Genomic DNA, 15,208 nt, shown 5'->3' with positions numbered 1-15,208 from the left:
GCCTCCTAAGCTATCATCCACCAGAGTATATGGGCATCCTAAGCTATCATCCACTAGAGTATATGGGCCTCCTAAGCTACCATCCACAAGAGTATATTGGTCTCCTAAGTTACCGTCCTCTAGAGTATATGGGCCTCCTAAGCTACCATCAACAAGAGTATATTGGTCTCCTAAGCTACCATCCTCTAGAGTATATGGGCCTCCTAACCTACAATCCACTAGAGTATATGGGCCTCCTAAGCTACCATCCACAAGAGTATATTGGTCTCCTAAGCTACCATCCTCTAGAGTATATGGGCCTCCTAAGCTATCATCCACTAGAGTATCTGGGCCTCCTAACCTACAATCCACTAGAGTATATGGGCCTCCTAAGCTACCATTCACAAGAGTATATTGGTCTCCTAAGCTACCAACCACTAGAGTATCTGGGCCTCCTAAGCTATCATCCACTAGAGTATCTGGGTCTCCTAAGCTACCATCCACTAGAGTATCAGAGTCTCCTAAGCTATCATCCACTAGAGTATCTGGGTCTCCTAAGCTATCATCCACTAGAGTATCTGGGTCACCTAACCTATCATCCACTAGAGTATCTGGGTCACCTAAGCTACCATCCTCTAGAGTATATTGGTCTCCTAAGCTGTCATCCACTAGAGTATCTGGGTCTCCTAAGCTACCATCCACTAGAGTATCTGGGTCTCCTAAGCTACCATCCACTAGAGTATCTGGGTCTCCTAAGCTACCATCCACTAGAGTATCTGGGTCTCCTAAGCTACCATCCACTAGAGTATCTGGGTCTCCTAAGCTATCATCCACTAGAGTATCTCTGGGTCTCCTAAGCTATCATCCACTAGAGTATCTGGGCTCTCCTAAGCTATCATCCACTAGAGTATCTGGGTCTCCTAAGCTATCATCCACTAGAGTATCTGGGTCTCCTAAGCTATCATCCACTAGAGTATCTGGGTCTCCTAAGCTATCATCCACTAGAGTATCTGGGTCTCCTAAGCTATCATCCACTAGAGTATCTGGGTCTCCTAAGCTATCATCCACTAGAGTATCTGGGTCTCCTAAGCTATCATCCACTAGAGTATCTTGGTCTCCTAAGCTATCATCCACTAGAGTAGTATCTTGGTCTCCCTAGAGTAAGCTATCATCCACTAGAGTATCTTTGGGCCTCCTAAGCTATCATCCACTAGAGTATCTGGGCCTCCTAAGCTATCATCCACTAGAGTATCTTGGGTCTCCTAAGCTATCATCCACTAGAGTATCTTGGTCTCCTAAGCTATCATCCACTAGAGTATCTTGGTCTCCTAAGCTATCATCCACTAGAGTATCTTGGTCTCCCAAGCTATCATCCACTAGAGTATCTGGGTCTCCTAAGCTATCATCCACTAGAGTATCTGGGCCTCCTAAGCTATCATCCACTAGAGTATCTGGGTCTCCTAAGCTATCATCCACTAGAGTATCTTGGCCTCCTAAGCTATCATCCACTAGAGTATCTGGGCCTCCTAAGCTATCATCCACTAGAGTATCTGGGCCTCCTAAGCTATCATCCACTAGAGTATCTGGGTCTCCTAAGCTATCATCCACTAGAGTATCTGGGTCTCCTAAGCTATCACCCACTAGAGTATCTGGATCTCCTAAGCTACCATCCACTAGAGTATATTGGTCTCCTAACCTACCATCAACTAGAGTATCTGGGTCTCCTAACCTACCATCCACTAGAGTATCTGGGTCTCCTTAGTTACCAAAATTGTTTGAGACTGGAATATTACTGACGCCTGTCTGTCGTTCGGACTTCAGTCTTATATCCTTTTATTTTTTGTTCAACACCGCACTCTTCCAGTTATATGGTGGCGGTCTGTAAATAATCGAATCAGGACAAGACCATCCAGTGATCGACAGCATGATAATCAATCTACGCAGTTCGGATACGATGACGTGCCAACCAAGTCAGTCAGTAAGTCCTGACCATCTGATCCCGTTAGTCGCCTCTTACGACAAGCATGCGGTTGCTACCTCCTAACTACCATTAGCACTACGACCTAGCGCTGCGATAGTCGTAAAGTTAATGTTAATGTATGGCACTATAATATTACGACTATCTGTAGCGCTGCGACTAAGAGTACCTCCTATACTATAACGACTTTTCGACAGTTAGGTAGCCCACTGTCGGCCCTATACTATAACATAGACTTACGACAATTGTAGCTCTACGACTGTCGTACCTGCTATACTATAACATAGACTTACGACAGTTGTAGCGCTACGACTGTCGTACCTCCTATACTATAACATAGACTTACGACAGTTGTAGCGCTACGACTGTCGTACCTCCTATACTATAACATAGACTTACGACAGTTGTAGCGCTACGACTGTCGTACCTCCTATACTATAACATAGACTTACGACAGTTGTAGTGCTGCGATAGCCTTGTGCAACGGAGCCCAGTTCTAACCCGGATCTTCAGGGGTCTAACCTTTCTGACAATAGTTGAAACACAGAGAAGAAAAAATAGGACAAATGCCCACTCTGCACCATAGGTTTAGTAGTGTGGAAATGCAAGTGTTATGAATGAACGAGACGAGATATTTTTGTAATTTCAACATTTTGCATATTTTCTACACAACACAAAAACATTTTACGCTTATACCTACTTCTAAAATCTCTCAATAGGCTGGTTGGGTGTACGACGATAGCTACATTTATCAGGTATATATATTTTTTAAATTTTGATCTCAGAACCATTTCCTTACTTTTCTGTCTTCAGTTTTCGAATGGGCCGAAAAGAGCCCTCTTCATACATCTCCACGAATGTGTAAAGTTTTGAAGAGTTCATTCAGCTTATAGATGGAGTTATCTGATGAAAGTACCATGGTATTGTCTTGTTTAAGAGTGACAATGATATACACAGTTGTATTTAGTGTGGATAAATCCTCCGATTTGGCTTATACAACATTTTAGTTTTGCCCGACAGAATAAATCAATGTTCACACTATCGATCACTCACTTGACAACGCAGTGTCGACCACAAAAGTAGAAATACCACAGACTACAGGCTTAACAACCAACAATCCGTTTTCTTTGTTTTTTGCGAACCTATTTTTAACAATAGGATCTACTTTAACATAATATTTCTTAGATCTAAAAAAAAAACATGTTGAATTCTGGATATATTCAAGATACCATTGATCGAAAAAACTACATTTAAGGTTCTAAAAACCCTTATCGAAAGTCAATGCTTTGAGTGCTCTATGTCGACAGGTTCATAAATCAAACACGAGTCGTTTCATGTTTGAAAATGTCTTTTACATGATAGTAGTTTTCACAGACATATCACAGCCCAACAACTCTCCAGTTGTTTCACCAACCAGCACTGAGTTTGACTTGAAAGATATTAAGGTCATGTATAAAAATATTCTTGTTTCTCATTACCGCCAGACCCAAAGATTCGAACCGATCCTAACATTATTAAAAATATTTACTCTAGAGAAAATGCAACTTTAAATCACAAAATGTGCAGGCATTTTTCACAAGTTTTTATTTTCTATCGGACATAAGGTGTAAATGTCCACAGATATCAAGATGTTTTGGTCATAAAATAAAATAGAATGGAAGAATATAATCCGCCCGCCCGACCCATAATTCTTTTTAAAAAGTGATGAGAAACAAGATTGTTTTGCTATATGGCCTTACAAATTCTATCGCAAAAGAACCTTTCATTTCGCTGAGGTGGGGATTATGGTTCGAGTAAAAGTAAGTTGACAAAGGATTTAGTGACTAAGTACGTTTAAGGAGAACCAAATACTCTAGAAAAAAATGTAGGCTTTATATTGCCATATTGTACTCGTACTTAACGCGAGTGTTTGCTGTTATCTTTCTGACCTGCTTTGAGAAAGTGACCTGACTAATCGCACCCTAAACAATATGACACATGACGAACAGGAATACGTGAAACTTAAAACCATTCAGAAATTCCCAAGCTGATTCTATTTTCGCCCTTAGCTATTCAAACACAGCGCTCGCCAGTTATCACAAGTACGAATCTTGAACATTTGCTTCTATAGGACCTGTTTGACTGCTTGGCATATCAGTGTAAAACATGTTATGTATACAGACCGTAGGTTTTATTTCAGAATTATTAAAAGCGTATGGAGAAAGCCATTGTACCCTGTGTATTGGTCAAGACCGTTAAGTGTATTTAGGAAGAACTGACGACGTTGTTCAGTGTTCAGGATCCAATACTCTTTATGTTCAAAAACACCTTTGTGCTTGTGATTTGGATTTCTTCTGACTACTTTCGACATGCAGGTAAAAAATACAGTCTAGGAACAGCTTTGTGCTTGTGACTTGGGTTTCTTCTGACGACTTTCGATATTCAGGGCGTAAATACAAGCTGTCTACGATTTCAGGACGTAAGGCTTGCTTTCCAGCCACTTAGTGCCTGATGTATGCAGAGACTGTGAAATTAATTTGTTAAGAGAGCAAGAGTATCTGAGACAGAATGGATGATCTGTCGTACAAGCTCCAAGTGTTTCACACTGTTAACGAGTTTAAAGCTCATCGTTTGAACAGGACGGAACAGTGCAGACTCGAATCTGCTCGGAGCCTGATTCTTAGGGAGAAGACTCTCTTTGAGAAAGACTTTCAGCTTCGAGTTCAGAAGCTGAAAGCTCGACAGCAAGAGATGAAGAGGGAGGTGGATAGTGGCAGCGATGACGAGAGGAAGATCAAAACTCTGCCTGAGTCATCAGAATCTTCATCATTTCGAGTCTGTAAATCTGCACGCCTACCCAAGAGTGACGAATGTTTTCTATGTGACCAGATTTCCAAGATAGTTCTGAAGTACGAAGCAGATAAACATGGAAAGATAAACACAGCAAGTGTTTCCAAGTCAACGAATCCGAGCCAATCTGACAGCTATGTCAGACAGTTTCTGGAGTCTATAGAAACAACGGTGATGCCCTTGAAGCCTGACTATGCCGCTGGGAGTTCTGGGAGTTTTATCGATGTTGGAAGACTTAATGTAGACGTACACACTAGAGGTTGTAAAGATAGGAAGCTAAGTATTAAGGTTGATAAAGAGACAGAAGTAAACCCGTCATTGAAGAGGCTGATCAGAGAATCCACCCAGATGCTTCCACCAGATAACAAGGGTCACGTGTGTACGACCTTGACCTCAGCGAAACGTCGACGAACGTTTCCCGCAAAGATTGAAATTCAAAGGAAGGTGGGTGAATTTGTACAATCACAGGAAGTTTACAATAGAGCGAATCCTGTTAGTGAAGACATCATGGTCCAGTGCGAGGCATTTCGTCTCCATAGCGGCAATAGAGTGGCCCGAACCCCACAACAGTTTGTCAGCAGACGGGAAGCCATGATATCTGAAGTATTAGAGAAGTTGGGACTGACAAGAGCAAACTGACTATCACATTTCTCCTTCTTTTCCACGTAAAATTCGAACGCAGAATTACGGGTGAAAAGTCACATACGTTTGTAGATCTGTGTTCAAATTAGATGTGGACAGTTTTCCATGTAACTGTAATTGTTTCTAACTAATGATGGGTGTATCAATTAAGGTTTGGTGTAAAACAATTTACATGTTCTGAACGCTCAATGCTTAATATATGCAATGGACATGTTCCATACACACGACCCGTGAAGATGCGGGTTAGAATTGATCTTCAGTAACCGATGCTAATCGTAAGAGGCGACTAACGGGATCGGATGGTCATGCTCGCTGACTTAGTTGACATATGTCATCGTATCTCAATTGCTTAGATCGATGCTCATGCTGTTGATCACCGGATTGTCTGTTCCAGACTCGATTATTTACAAACTGCCACCACATAGCTGGAATATTGCTGACTACGGCGTACAACTAAACTCACTCACCCACTCACTCCATACCTTAAGACAGTATGTTGTGAATATGTCCTTTGATTTAGTAAAATATGTTCTCTGTTAGCGAGGCAGTGAAAGAGTTTGACTAATCTAAAATATTGAAGTTACATTTTGCGTGTCTGTAAAGTTGATACATAGCATTTAATAAAATAAAAAGACTGATTTTTAACAGAATACTGTGATTCATAGTTTTCTATTATTACAGACCGCCTCCGTGGTGTAGTGGTTAGAGCGTCCGCCCGGAGAGCGGAAGGTCGCGGGTTCGATCCCCGACCGCGTCATACCAAAAAGACGTTAAAATATGGTTCTTGTTGGTCCCTGTCTGGCGCTCGGCATTAATGGGTACAACAAGGACTGGTCGGCTCGGAGTCAGTATAATGTGTCTGAGTGGGGTATTCATGCTTCACTGCGGCATGGTATCTCAGTGGGCTAGCACTATAAAACCAGCTTCAGTCTGGGCTAGTACAAGCAGCCGCACATACACATAAACACACATGCACGTCGTCATATGAGCGAAATATTTTCAAGCACGACGTTAAACCCAATTTCACCTCATCTCACCTCACCTCACCTATTATTACATTTTTTGTTCGGAATGACAAGATCACAGAAATATTTATTTTCAACTACTTTCTTCTTTTCCAAGACGAACTATGATATAATGTATGCCTTAATGTTCGTAACATTCATAACATCCTCCCGCATTTATCGTCTACCATCCCATTCATTGGCCACAGCTTCATTTGTCTCTGATTAGAACGGTTATTCCAGACCCGCCGTAAATGAGTCTTTACTCCCAGGATCAACCTGTCAGGAGGAGTAGCCAGGTAGCTCTTCACGTGAACGACGAGGCACTAAGCAGCCCATGTTTGGTGTCCCCGTCGTTCCTACTTTGCTGGAATATTGCTGAAGATGGCGAAACACCACAGACAAGTTGGTGGAGTAGCCTACTGGCCAGGCACATTGAAGAAGTGGGATTAAACAGATTGGCTGTGTCCCCGTCGCGATACGCACCGTTTAAGCTCTTCAACCAGGCAATATGGTTTGATGTCACGGATTGGAAAATTTATTCAGTAATTTGCTTCCGTGTCAGCTTAATTTGGGAGGCTGTGCTTAAGATACTTCTGCCACCCTGATGATGCCAAAGAAGGATGACAGAAACAGAAGGAAACATAGACAATAATCATGTAGACGAATCTGTGGTTTGAAACATGTGATTCTGTGATCGGGGTTTAGTTAGGATAAAATACGGTTACTTATGATTTCTTCACAGTGTATTACAATTACAGCTCCCTAGATCAAAGGGACAGTTTTCAATACAATGAGTAACTGACTGACATGGTTTAAACTCCTCTTTGAGTTCCAGCGATGTCATGAAGTGTTAGCTTGATGAGACAGGATGAAGGTTTCAGATCTTTACCACCATCATGGCGGTGGCACCGAAGGAGCACGGTAGAACCATCTTATTAGAACTATGAGTAATGATTGGTATGTACAGCCGCGGTGACATATATCCTGGCTAAATCATGCACATAACAGAGTTTGACCAAAAGTACGACCACATGATGTTCCAAAAGTCAATGTATATAATAACAAATATACAAATCTTACACTTATGTTAACGCTATAGCACAAACGATCCGAGGGAGGTGCTGATATGAGTTTTTGTGTGCATATATCAATTGTTTGTTTGTTGTTTAACGCCGCACTCAGCAATATTCCAGCTATATGGTGGCGGTCTGTAAAGTATCGATCTGGACCTGAGAATCCAGTGATCAACAGCGATTAATTGGGGTACGATGTGATACATGTGTCAACCAAGTCAGCGAGCCAGACCACCCGAACTGTTTCGTCGCCTCTTACGACAGGCATGGGTTACTGAAGACCAATTCTTACCCAAATACCCGTGAAGGTCCGGGTTAGAATGAGCCTTCAGTAACCCATGCTTGTCGTAAGAGTTGACTAACGGGATCGGGTGGTCAGGCTCGCTGGCTTGGTTGACACATGTCATCGGTTCCCAATTGCGCAGATCGATGCTCATGCTGTTGATCACTGGATTGTCTGGTCCAGACTCGATTATTTACAGACCGCCGCCATATAGCTGGAATATTGCTGAGTGTGGTGTAAAACTGAACTCACTCACTCTTACCAAAATTGTCATGGAAAAATCAATTGTAAAGGTTCCTGTCAAGTCAGTCTGTCGAAACAAAGCCAAAATGAAATGAAGCCAAACAAACACCAACCAAGCATATCAATTCGAACCGGGCTTTTCAACATGATGAATAAAAAAATTAGCCTTTCGGCTATCAGGCCATGTTTGAAATGTAAATACAGACACAGTCTCTGTGTTGTCTGATTTTTATATTGCTGCTTTTCTTTGATAAGATAAGAACAAATTAAGGGCTTTACTCCGTATTTTCTCCCAATAATTGTGCACACAGTTCATTGTAATGAACATTGAGTGAATGTTGTTTTATGCAACAGGCAGTGTTCAAGGTACATCATAGCAGACTGGATAGTGGATAGGAAACTATAAAAATAAAATTAGACATTTTAAATAGATTTTAAAAGTGCTTTAAACGTATGCTCAATTTACAACGAACATATGCCTTATCTTTTGTGAAATGACTGAGTGGCGAAAGGTTATCACCAAGACATTTGCAAACTGTTCGTGAGCTAGCTTCTGATTCAAATTGGCGATTCATGTCTTTAACCTTGCCCATTCGCAAACTTGAAAAACTTGACTTTGTACATTTGTGTGATACACCTGCTATTGGCAAAGTGTTTGAACATAATTTGTCTCCCTTGTCTGTGTAAACGATTAAGCCGTCGAAATGCGTTGTGCGAAATTACGTCCCTCTGAAGTGCCAGTATCGTAAGATCGTAGTTTTGAATTTTGAACTCGGTCTTTGTTGGTCAGCGTTATATCCGTGCTAGTTAGTTCACCAAGGGGTAAACGAACGGATATAAACATCACCTCTTCCTAAGTGACGCTGATACAAGGAAACCAACTACAACTAATGTATTATATGTAAGACACAATTCGCTCAGACATTCTTGCTACACAGTAACACTGTCACAGTTCCACGCTCAGCAACTGAAGTGAAAATGTGAAAATACACATGCAAATCGCAAATCTCTTCTTTACAAGAATTTGTGTGTTGTCGTTTATGTTGCATTGTAAATGAATATATTTCTTTTTGACTTCATTTAATCTACGATAACTGATTTTATATTTAGAATGTAGGTCAGGTAGCACAGCTTAAAAAGATCGTAGATAAATTTCCACTTGCTCTGTTCTCAACAGTGATCGAGGACTAAAGAAGTATGGCATTTTTGATGAATATCCTTAAGTTGGTTTGCATTTTATATTCCTGTAATCAGCTATGCGAAGGTAAGTATGTAGTTGGGGTGCCATTGCTTTTAGATGTTCGACCAACATAGTGTACAATATAAATTATACAATCTATAATTGTTCATTTTATAACTGAAACTTGTTTGAGTGGCATTTTAGAAGCAGGGACGTACAATATTGAACACACTTTATGGATGACAACTTCTTTATTGTGTGAGTGCGACGTTTCCATACAGATTCTTGTACCGTTGTCAAGCGGTGTCAATGACAACGGTACATTCCTGCTTGACAACGGTACAAGAATATGTATGGAAACGTCGCACTCACGAAATAACAACGTTGTCATCAATAAAGTTTGTTCAATATTATCATTGAAACTACTTGATTATTATTCCCTAAGAGAGTGCTTGAATCTCAGTACGCGTCGTTGTAAATTGTTGATTTAAGGAACGCATTAATCAAGAACACGTGATAGAAGTATCAACTCAACCCGAATTGCGTCGAATTGCTGGCGACAATAAACAGCTTTGAATATCCATATCCGACAATGACGTCATGTTTTGGGGATATGACTTTATGATATTGACGAGCTGTCCACGTATGCTTGTTGACGAAGAAGCTACATGTGAGTGCCACTCCTTCAGAGCTTGCCATGTATTCAGATACAGAAATATGACGTGCAGTACAAAGATGTTTTAACTTTTAAACAAATGCAAATTTATGCAGTTACACCTACACTATGTACCCAGGTTCTGTGAGGACACGCACGGTCTATTTATCGTCAAAAGAATTTCACATAAGCGATATATTCGATGAAATAGAGAAGAGATGTCTAAAATATTGACGCTAACGAATGGCGTTTTACATTACGGAGACAGGTTCATTTTTGTTGCATTACAGCTCTCAAAGATACAAAAGGAAGTGCATTTTCTCTCGCTTTCTTTCCTGAATTCACCGATGCTCCAACAAATGACCTTCGAAACATTCTGTACTTCTCATCCCCACTTGGAGGTGCTTGTACTGTGAACTACAATGACGGCACAAGACGTCAGACTAGTGTGAATATTGTCGCCAACGATGTAGTTAAACTGGCGCTATCTGACGCCACACAACTACCAGCTGGAACAAGAATAGAACCAAAGGCCATTTATGTGAACTGCACAGCAGCAATTGCTCTTTATGGACACAATAAGTACAGGAGCGGTGTGGATACATCAGACACATTCACAGTTCTTCCTGATGATACGTTGTCCACGGATTATTTTGTTGCAAGTGTCCAGAAGACTGCAAATCTTGGCGTTGTGGCCACTCAAGACAACACTGACGTTTCCGTGGCTCTTAACGCAACATGTCAATATGTGTTGAACAGTGTCCGATACACAGATGGAGACACTGTTAATGTCACACTGGGCTATGGAGACGTGTTTCAGATAGGTTTGGTATCGTCTGTAAGCTCTGATAAGTGTGACTTAGGGGGAACCCGAATCCATTCTAATCATCAAGTCGCAGTGTTTTCGGGGGCTTTGTTTCTTGAGTCCCCTTCCATTAATGCATATCTTTCTGCACAACATCTGGTTAGTCAAGTTCCCCCAGAAAGCGCATTCACAAAAACTCAAATTATTCCCAAAGTTGGAGACAAGTGACCTTGGGGGAATGACGTTTCGCGTATTGGCAAAGTACGACAATACAATCGTGAATGTAACGAAGGAAGAAGTAAATGGGAATATAATTACATGGTCTATGTCACTGAATACCGCCGAGTTTAAAGAATTCAATTCCCAGACGAGTGCCACCTTCATCATACAAAGCACTCGACCAGTAATGTGTACCGAGGTTATTTACTTTAAAAGTGATGGAGGCACATCGTTGTTTGTGCCAGGAACGGTTCTTTATGACAACAACTACATTGTAAAGAGTTTAGATTTGGACGGGGTGAACACAGAGAGTCCAAGGATTACTATTGTATCTGAGGTGTCATCATTCATGGATGTTCGTATAAATGGTCAACATCGTCATGATATCCAGTGGACCAATCTCACAACGGTACCTTACACTGTCGGGACACTACAGATACACCCTCAAAAACCATATGCTGTCAACAGTTCATCGCCAATTCTAGTCAGACTTCACGAAGCATTTGGCCGGGAGTCATACAGCTACAATGCAGGATACCGTCTTCCGTCACTGGCAGAAACATGTAAGTACCTGTACACGTAGAGTAATTAAGAAAGTCTGGGGGGATTGTACTGCACACTAAGGATGTTGAGGAAAACACTGTCGATCATGTTGTTTAGAAAGACCAGATTTTGCAACTAACAGCCGGGTGTTTTGAACTGTTTTCAGCATTGAAATTAAATGTCTGCTCAATGGATTCGAGGCCTTCCAAACGTCACATAAGTATCTGAAATGGATCAGTGTCATCCAAAGGTCAGGCGCTGGTTACAAGTCAAGGAAATAATAAGAAGAGTGCATGAAAGTACTATTTATCTGATATCAAAGAACTGTTTAAGAAAGGATTAATCTCTAAAGTTCTGTGCAATTATAGTAAAAGTATATAATCTATCGGCTCATACCTTTTGCTTTCATAGAAGTTGAAAGTAACGCATGAACCGGTTATTCTGGAGAACACTTGTTTCAGTGTTTGGTGCTGTCACCCTCAAATGCCTACCAGGAGGGTGGTTTGTTACAGTGGACTTCATAGACTCAAACCTCGACATCAGTCTCCTCCCCTACATCTACATGACCAAGGACACGTGTGTTGGAACGATACAGGGACAGCATCTCATATTCAACATGTCGTACAACGACTGCCACACACAATCAAGTGTATGTATCAAAATATATATTTGCTACACCTAAACGTAGGTAACTAAGATGGAATTACTGATATGATGGCGCTACTGTTTCAACAAGGCTTAAACTTTCATCAACATTACAACAGTTAAACCTCGATTGTACTTTTATCCAAATACCAAGAACTCGCCATCCGAAGTTGTTACCTTTACCGTGAGTTCCATTGTTAGGATGAGGCTATACGCGGCCATACCCTCTGACCCTGTTCTGTATTTGTATGTTACTGAGAAAGATAAAAAGCGACCTCATTTCAAAATCAGGCACGCATGGTGACAATTGCTGTACCTTAGATGCCAGTTTGACACGTGTTGCAATCTTAGGCACCACGTAGGAAAATGAAATCATTCCAAAAACGGGCTGTTTCACGTAGGCTGGCTGTTTCGAACAGAACATGCATATTTGCCACTGGTAGCACACAATTCGACGTATTATCTTTCATAGTATTGATCCTCAGCAAGCTTTTAGTTGTCTCGTTGTCGATTCTAATTCCTCTTATATTCCAATGTGGCGACACGCCTCCGTCAAACACTTCTGTCATAAGTGGCGACAATCATCTTCATGGGCAGCTGAATCGTGCTCAGGAAATGATCCAAAGATGACTGATGGTGACACCGAGAAAGAATATGTATTTGCAAGAAAAAGTTCGAACGCACTTGGAGACATGCACGCAAACGTTGGACATCAGTCATTTATATTGGCTCTTCGGTCGCAAACATTGAAAGCTTATATGCAACCATGACATTAGACATATCTGCACGTAAAATATAAGACCACTATTGAAACATTTATATCAGAATGTTTGTGATGGAGTAATGTGTTGACACACTTTTGAACACTTTTGTGGTGGACAGTTAAATCCTCTTCTACGAGTGACGTTTCCCTTCTCGCCTGTCGTATTGCAAAATACATGTCTGTATGCGTCCAGAGACCCGTTTTTTATGAACAACGTATGGCTACAACGTATGGCTACAAGTGTATGTTAAGCTATTGGGATTTTGGCAGTCGTTGTGTTTGTAAAATGAGACCCAGCTATTCTGATGTGTCATCATTCAAATGTGTATTGGAAAATGTGGAAAGTCCTCTTCATTGTTGAGTCGTGTTTCCTTCTTCGCCTCTCGTATGAAAAGACACATGTCTTAGAGCACTCTTTCATGGTCATATCGTTACCATTGCTTTGTGAAATGGAAGCCAGGTCCTCTTATGTGTCACCATTTAAATGTGTATTTGGAAATGGAACAATGTTCGCATTTCCCTTATTTCTACATTATTCAGGTCTCCAAAGGCATGGTTACCTTTAAGAACAGGTTGATGTATGTACAACCAGTAACTGATCATTTGGTTCGAGATGCCATCTGGATTCATGATGTCAGCTGCTCCGAACCAGTGGATGGGACGGACTCCGTTCACATGTACCCATACTTCAACACAACTGACTCAACATCTGGACAGGTGCAAGGTTCCAGCGTCCATATATCCCTGTACCAAGACGCATCATATATGCACCTTTTGAAAGGCAATCTGATTCAGGCTGAGGTTGGAGCACCTGTGTATGTTCAAGTTGCCTCGACAGGGACTTCCAATACAATAATGGTGTTACGATCATGTGACGCCCACCTTGACAGTGTTCCGGGTAAACAAGCAACTTATCCTCTCATTGCAGATGGGTGAGTGAGATGACATATAATCTGAAGGAAAGGATTTTGTTATGTGTCCTTCTTTACATGTCTATTACAGTGTTTTTCTAAAATTAAAGAATTAATCTCCATCTTCCGTACACAAGTTCACATTGTATATGCACGTGTACGTTTCTTGTTTACTTCCACCCTCCGCAATATTACATATTTTAATGTTGCCTATAACTAAATCTGAACAAGCAATTTATCCTGAGGTCCAATTCCGTCGGCGCCGATGATACGTAATCAATTGAATGATTCCGATCCATGTAAATAGTTCGCACAACAAGCAGATGTTGTTGGGGCCTACTCGTACCAGGAATTTCAAATGGGGCACAGATGGATAGTCATAGATGATATGGAATAGACTTACATTTTATACACCACTCATTGCTTGTGCCAGACACATATTAATGGTCCAAATTATACAATGTAAAGCCATATCTACCCATTTACGTACGTTAATGAAGTACGAAAACATGAATCCAGTAATCATAAGAAATATGTAGGTTGATTTGATTCCCCATGTCAGTAAACATTGGGTAAATTCTGATTGTATTTCCAGGTGTGCTGTGGATGTTCGTACTCAGATCCTCGTGACGCGAAACTCCGTGACCAGGTTTAAGTTTGACATGTTTGACATCCCTAATGAACAGGACGGCATCTACGTCACTTGTCACGTGACATTCTGTGACCAGATGGACTTCTCCAACAAGTGTCAACAGCAGTGTCACTCAAGTTCAAACATAATTGGTTGATGTCTGTAATGCAAACCATAAACCTTTATCGTTCGTGGAACGGATTTGAAATATATCTTGTTCTTTAATAAAATATCACTCACTAGTTGTCTGACATTTTACAATATGAAAGCACAAGAAGGTGTAAGCTCAACAACTTAACAAATTGGTGATACTATCACGATCTATACACGTACGTTCATGTGAACTAATGCTTTACCATTTAAGTTGGCATTATATGTTTTAACTGTTCACTCTCTTTAGACTTGCATGAGTCTGTCCGTAACTTTACCCGCCTGCCCTGAAATAAGAAAACGTTTTTTACATCATTTGTCCCCGCAGTTGTGGAAGGTTATCCTCGAATTTAATAAAACAAATGCTCGAACTGTTGCACTTTCATTAAGACTCCAGGTCAGTTTGAGATTTCATCATATACATTTATTTAAAGCAAGCAGCTCGATCTGCAACATATATCAAATTTGTGGATTGTAATTTAAATATTCAATCAACAATTTGCACAATTAATGAAATTATTTGAATTATATATATTCATTCCGTCCAACTGTTGTCTTGCGGTTTGAATTTGGAGATGAGAAACAAATAAAAATGCGAATGGCCGACTAGAAGAAAGGCTCACAATAACTGAGTGCGTTTGATGGGCCAAGGAGGAGTATTTAAAGGTTTGC

At 40.8% G+C, this 15,208-nt stretch overlaps 2 protein-coding genes across 2 annotated transcripts in view; both read left to right on the top strand.

Moving 5' to 3' along the window:
- The window catches only part of LOC124283634, a 122,970-nt gene extending 108,342 nt beyond the window's left edge, over nt 1–14,628 (top strand). Inside the window, exons 4-5 of the mRNA XM_046719627.1 lie at nt 13,385–13,776; nt 14,351–14,628. Coding sequence (XP_046575583.1) covers nt 13,385–13,776; nt 14,351–14,543 — 585 coding nt within the window. The 3' untranslated portion in view covers nt 14,544–14,628. The remainder of the gene's footprint in view (nt 1–13,384; nt 13,777–14,350) is intronic.
- LOC124283637 (IgGFc-binding protein-like) lies at nt 9,109–10,962 on the top strand. The gene is made up of 2 exons (XM_046719631.1): nt 9,109–9,298; nt 10,160–10,962. The coding sequence occupies exons 1-2, from the start codon at nt 9,232–9,234 to the stop codon at nt 10,900–10,902; spliced, it is 810 nt and encodes a 269-aa protein (XP_046575587.1). The 5' UTR covers nt 9,109–9,231; the 3' UTR covers nt 10,903–10,962.
- Nucleotides 14,629–15,208: the final 580 nt, after the last annotated feature.

The sequence above is a fragment of the Haliotis rubra genome, unplaced genomic scaffold (genome assembly GCF_003918875.1).
Source record: "Haliotis rubra isolate DU_JTF1 unplaced genomic scaffold, ASM391887v1 Scf319, whole genome shotgun sequence".
Taxonomy (NCBI): Eukaryota; Metazoa; Mollusca; class Gastropoda; order Lepetellida; family Haliotidae; genus Haliotis; species Haliotis rubra.
Note: the sequence above shows the minus strand (reverse complement) of the source record. Positions and strands in the feature narration are given on the sequence as shown.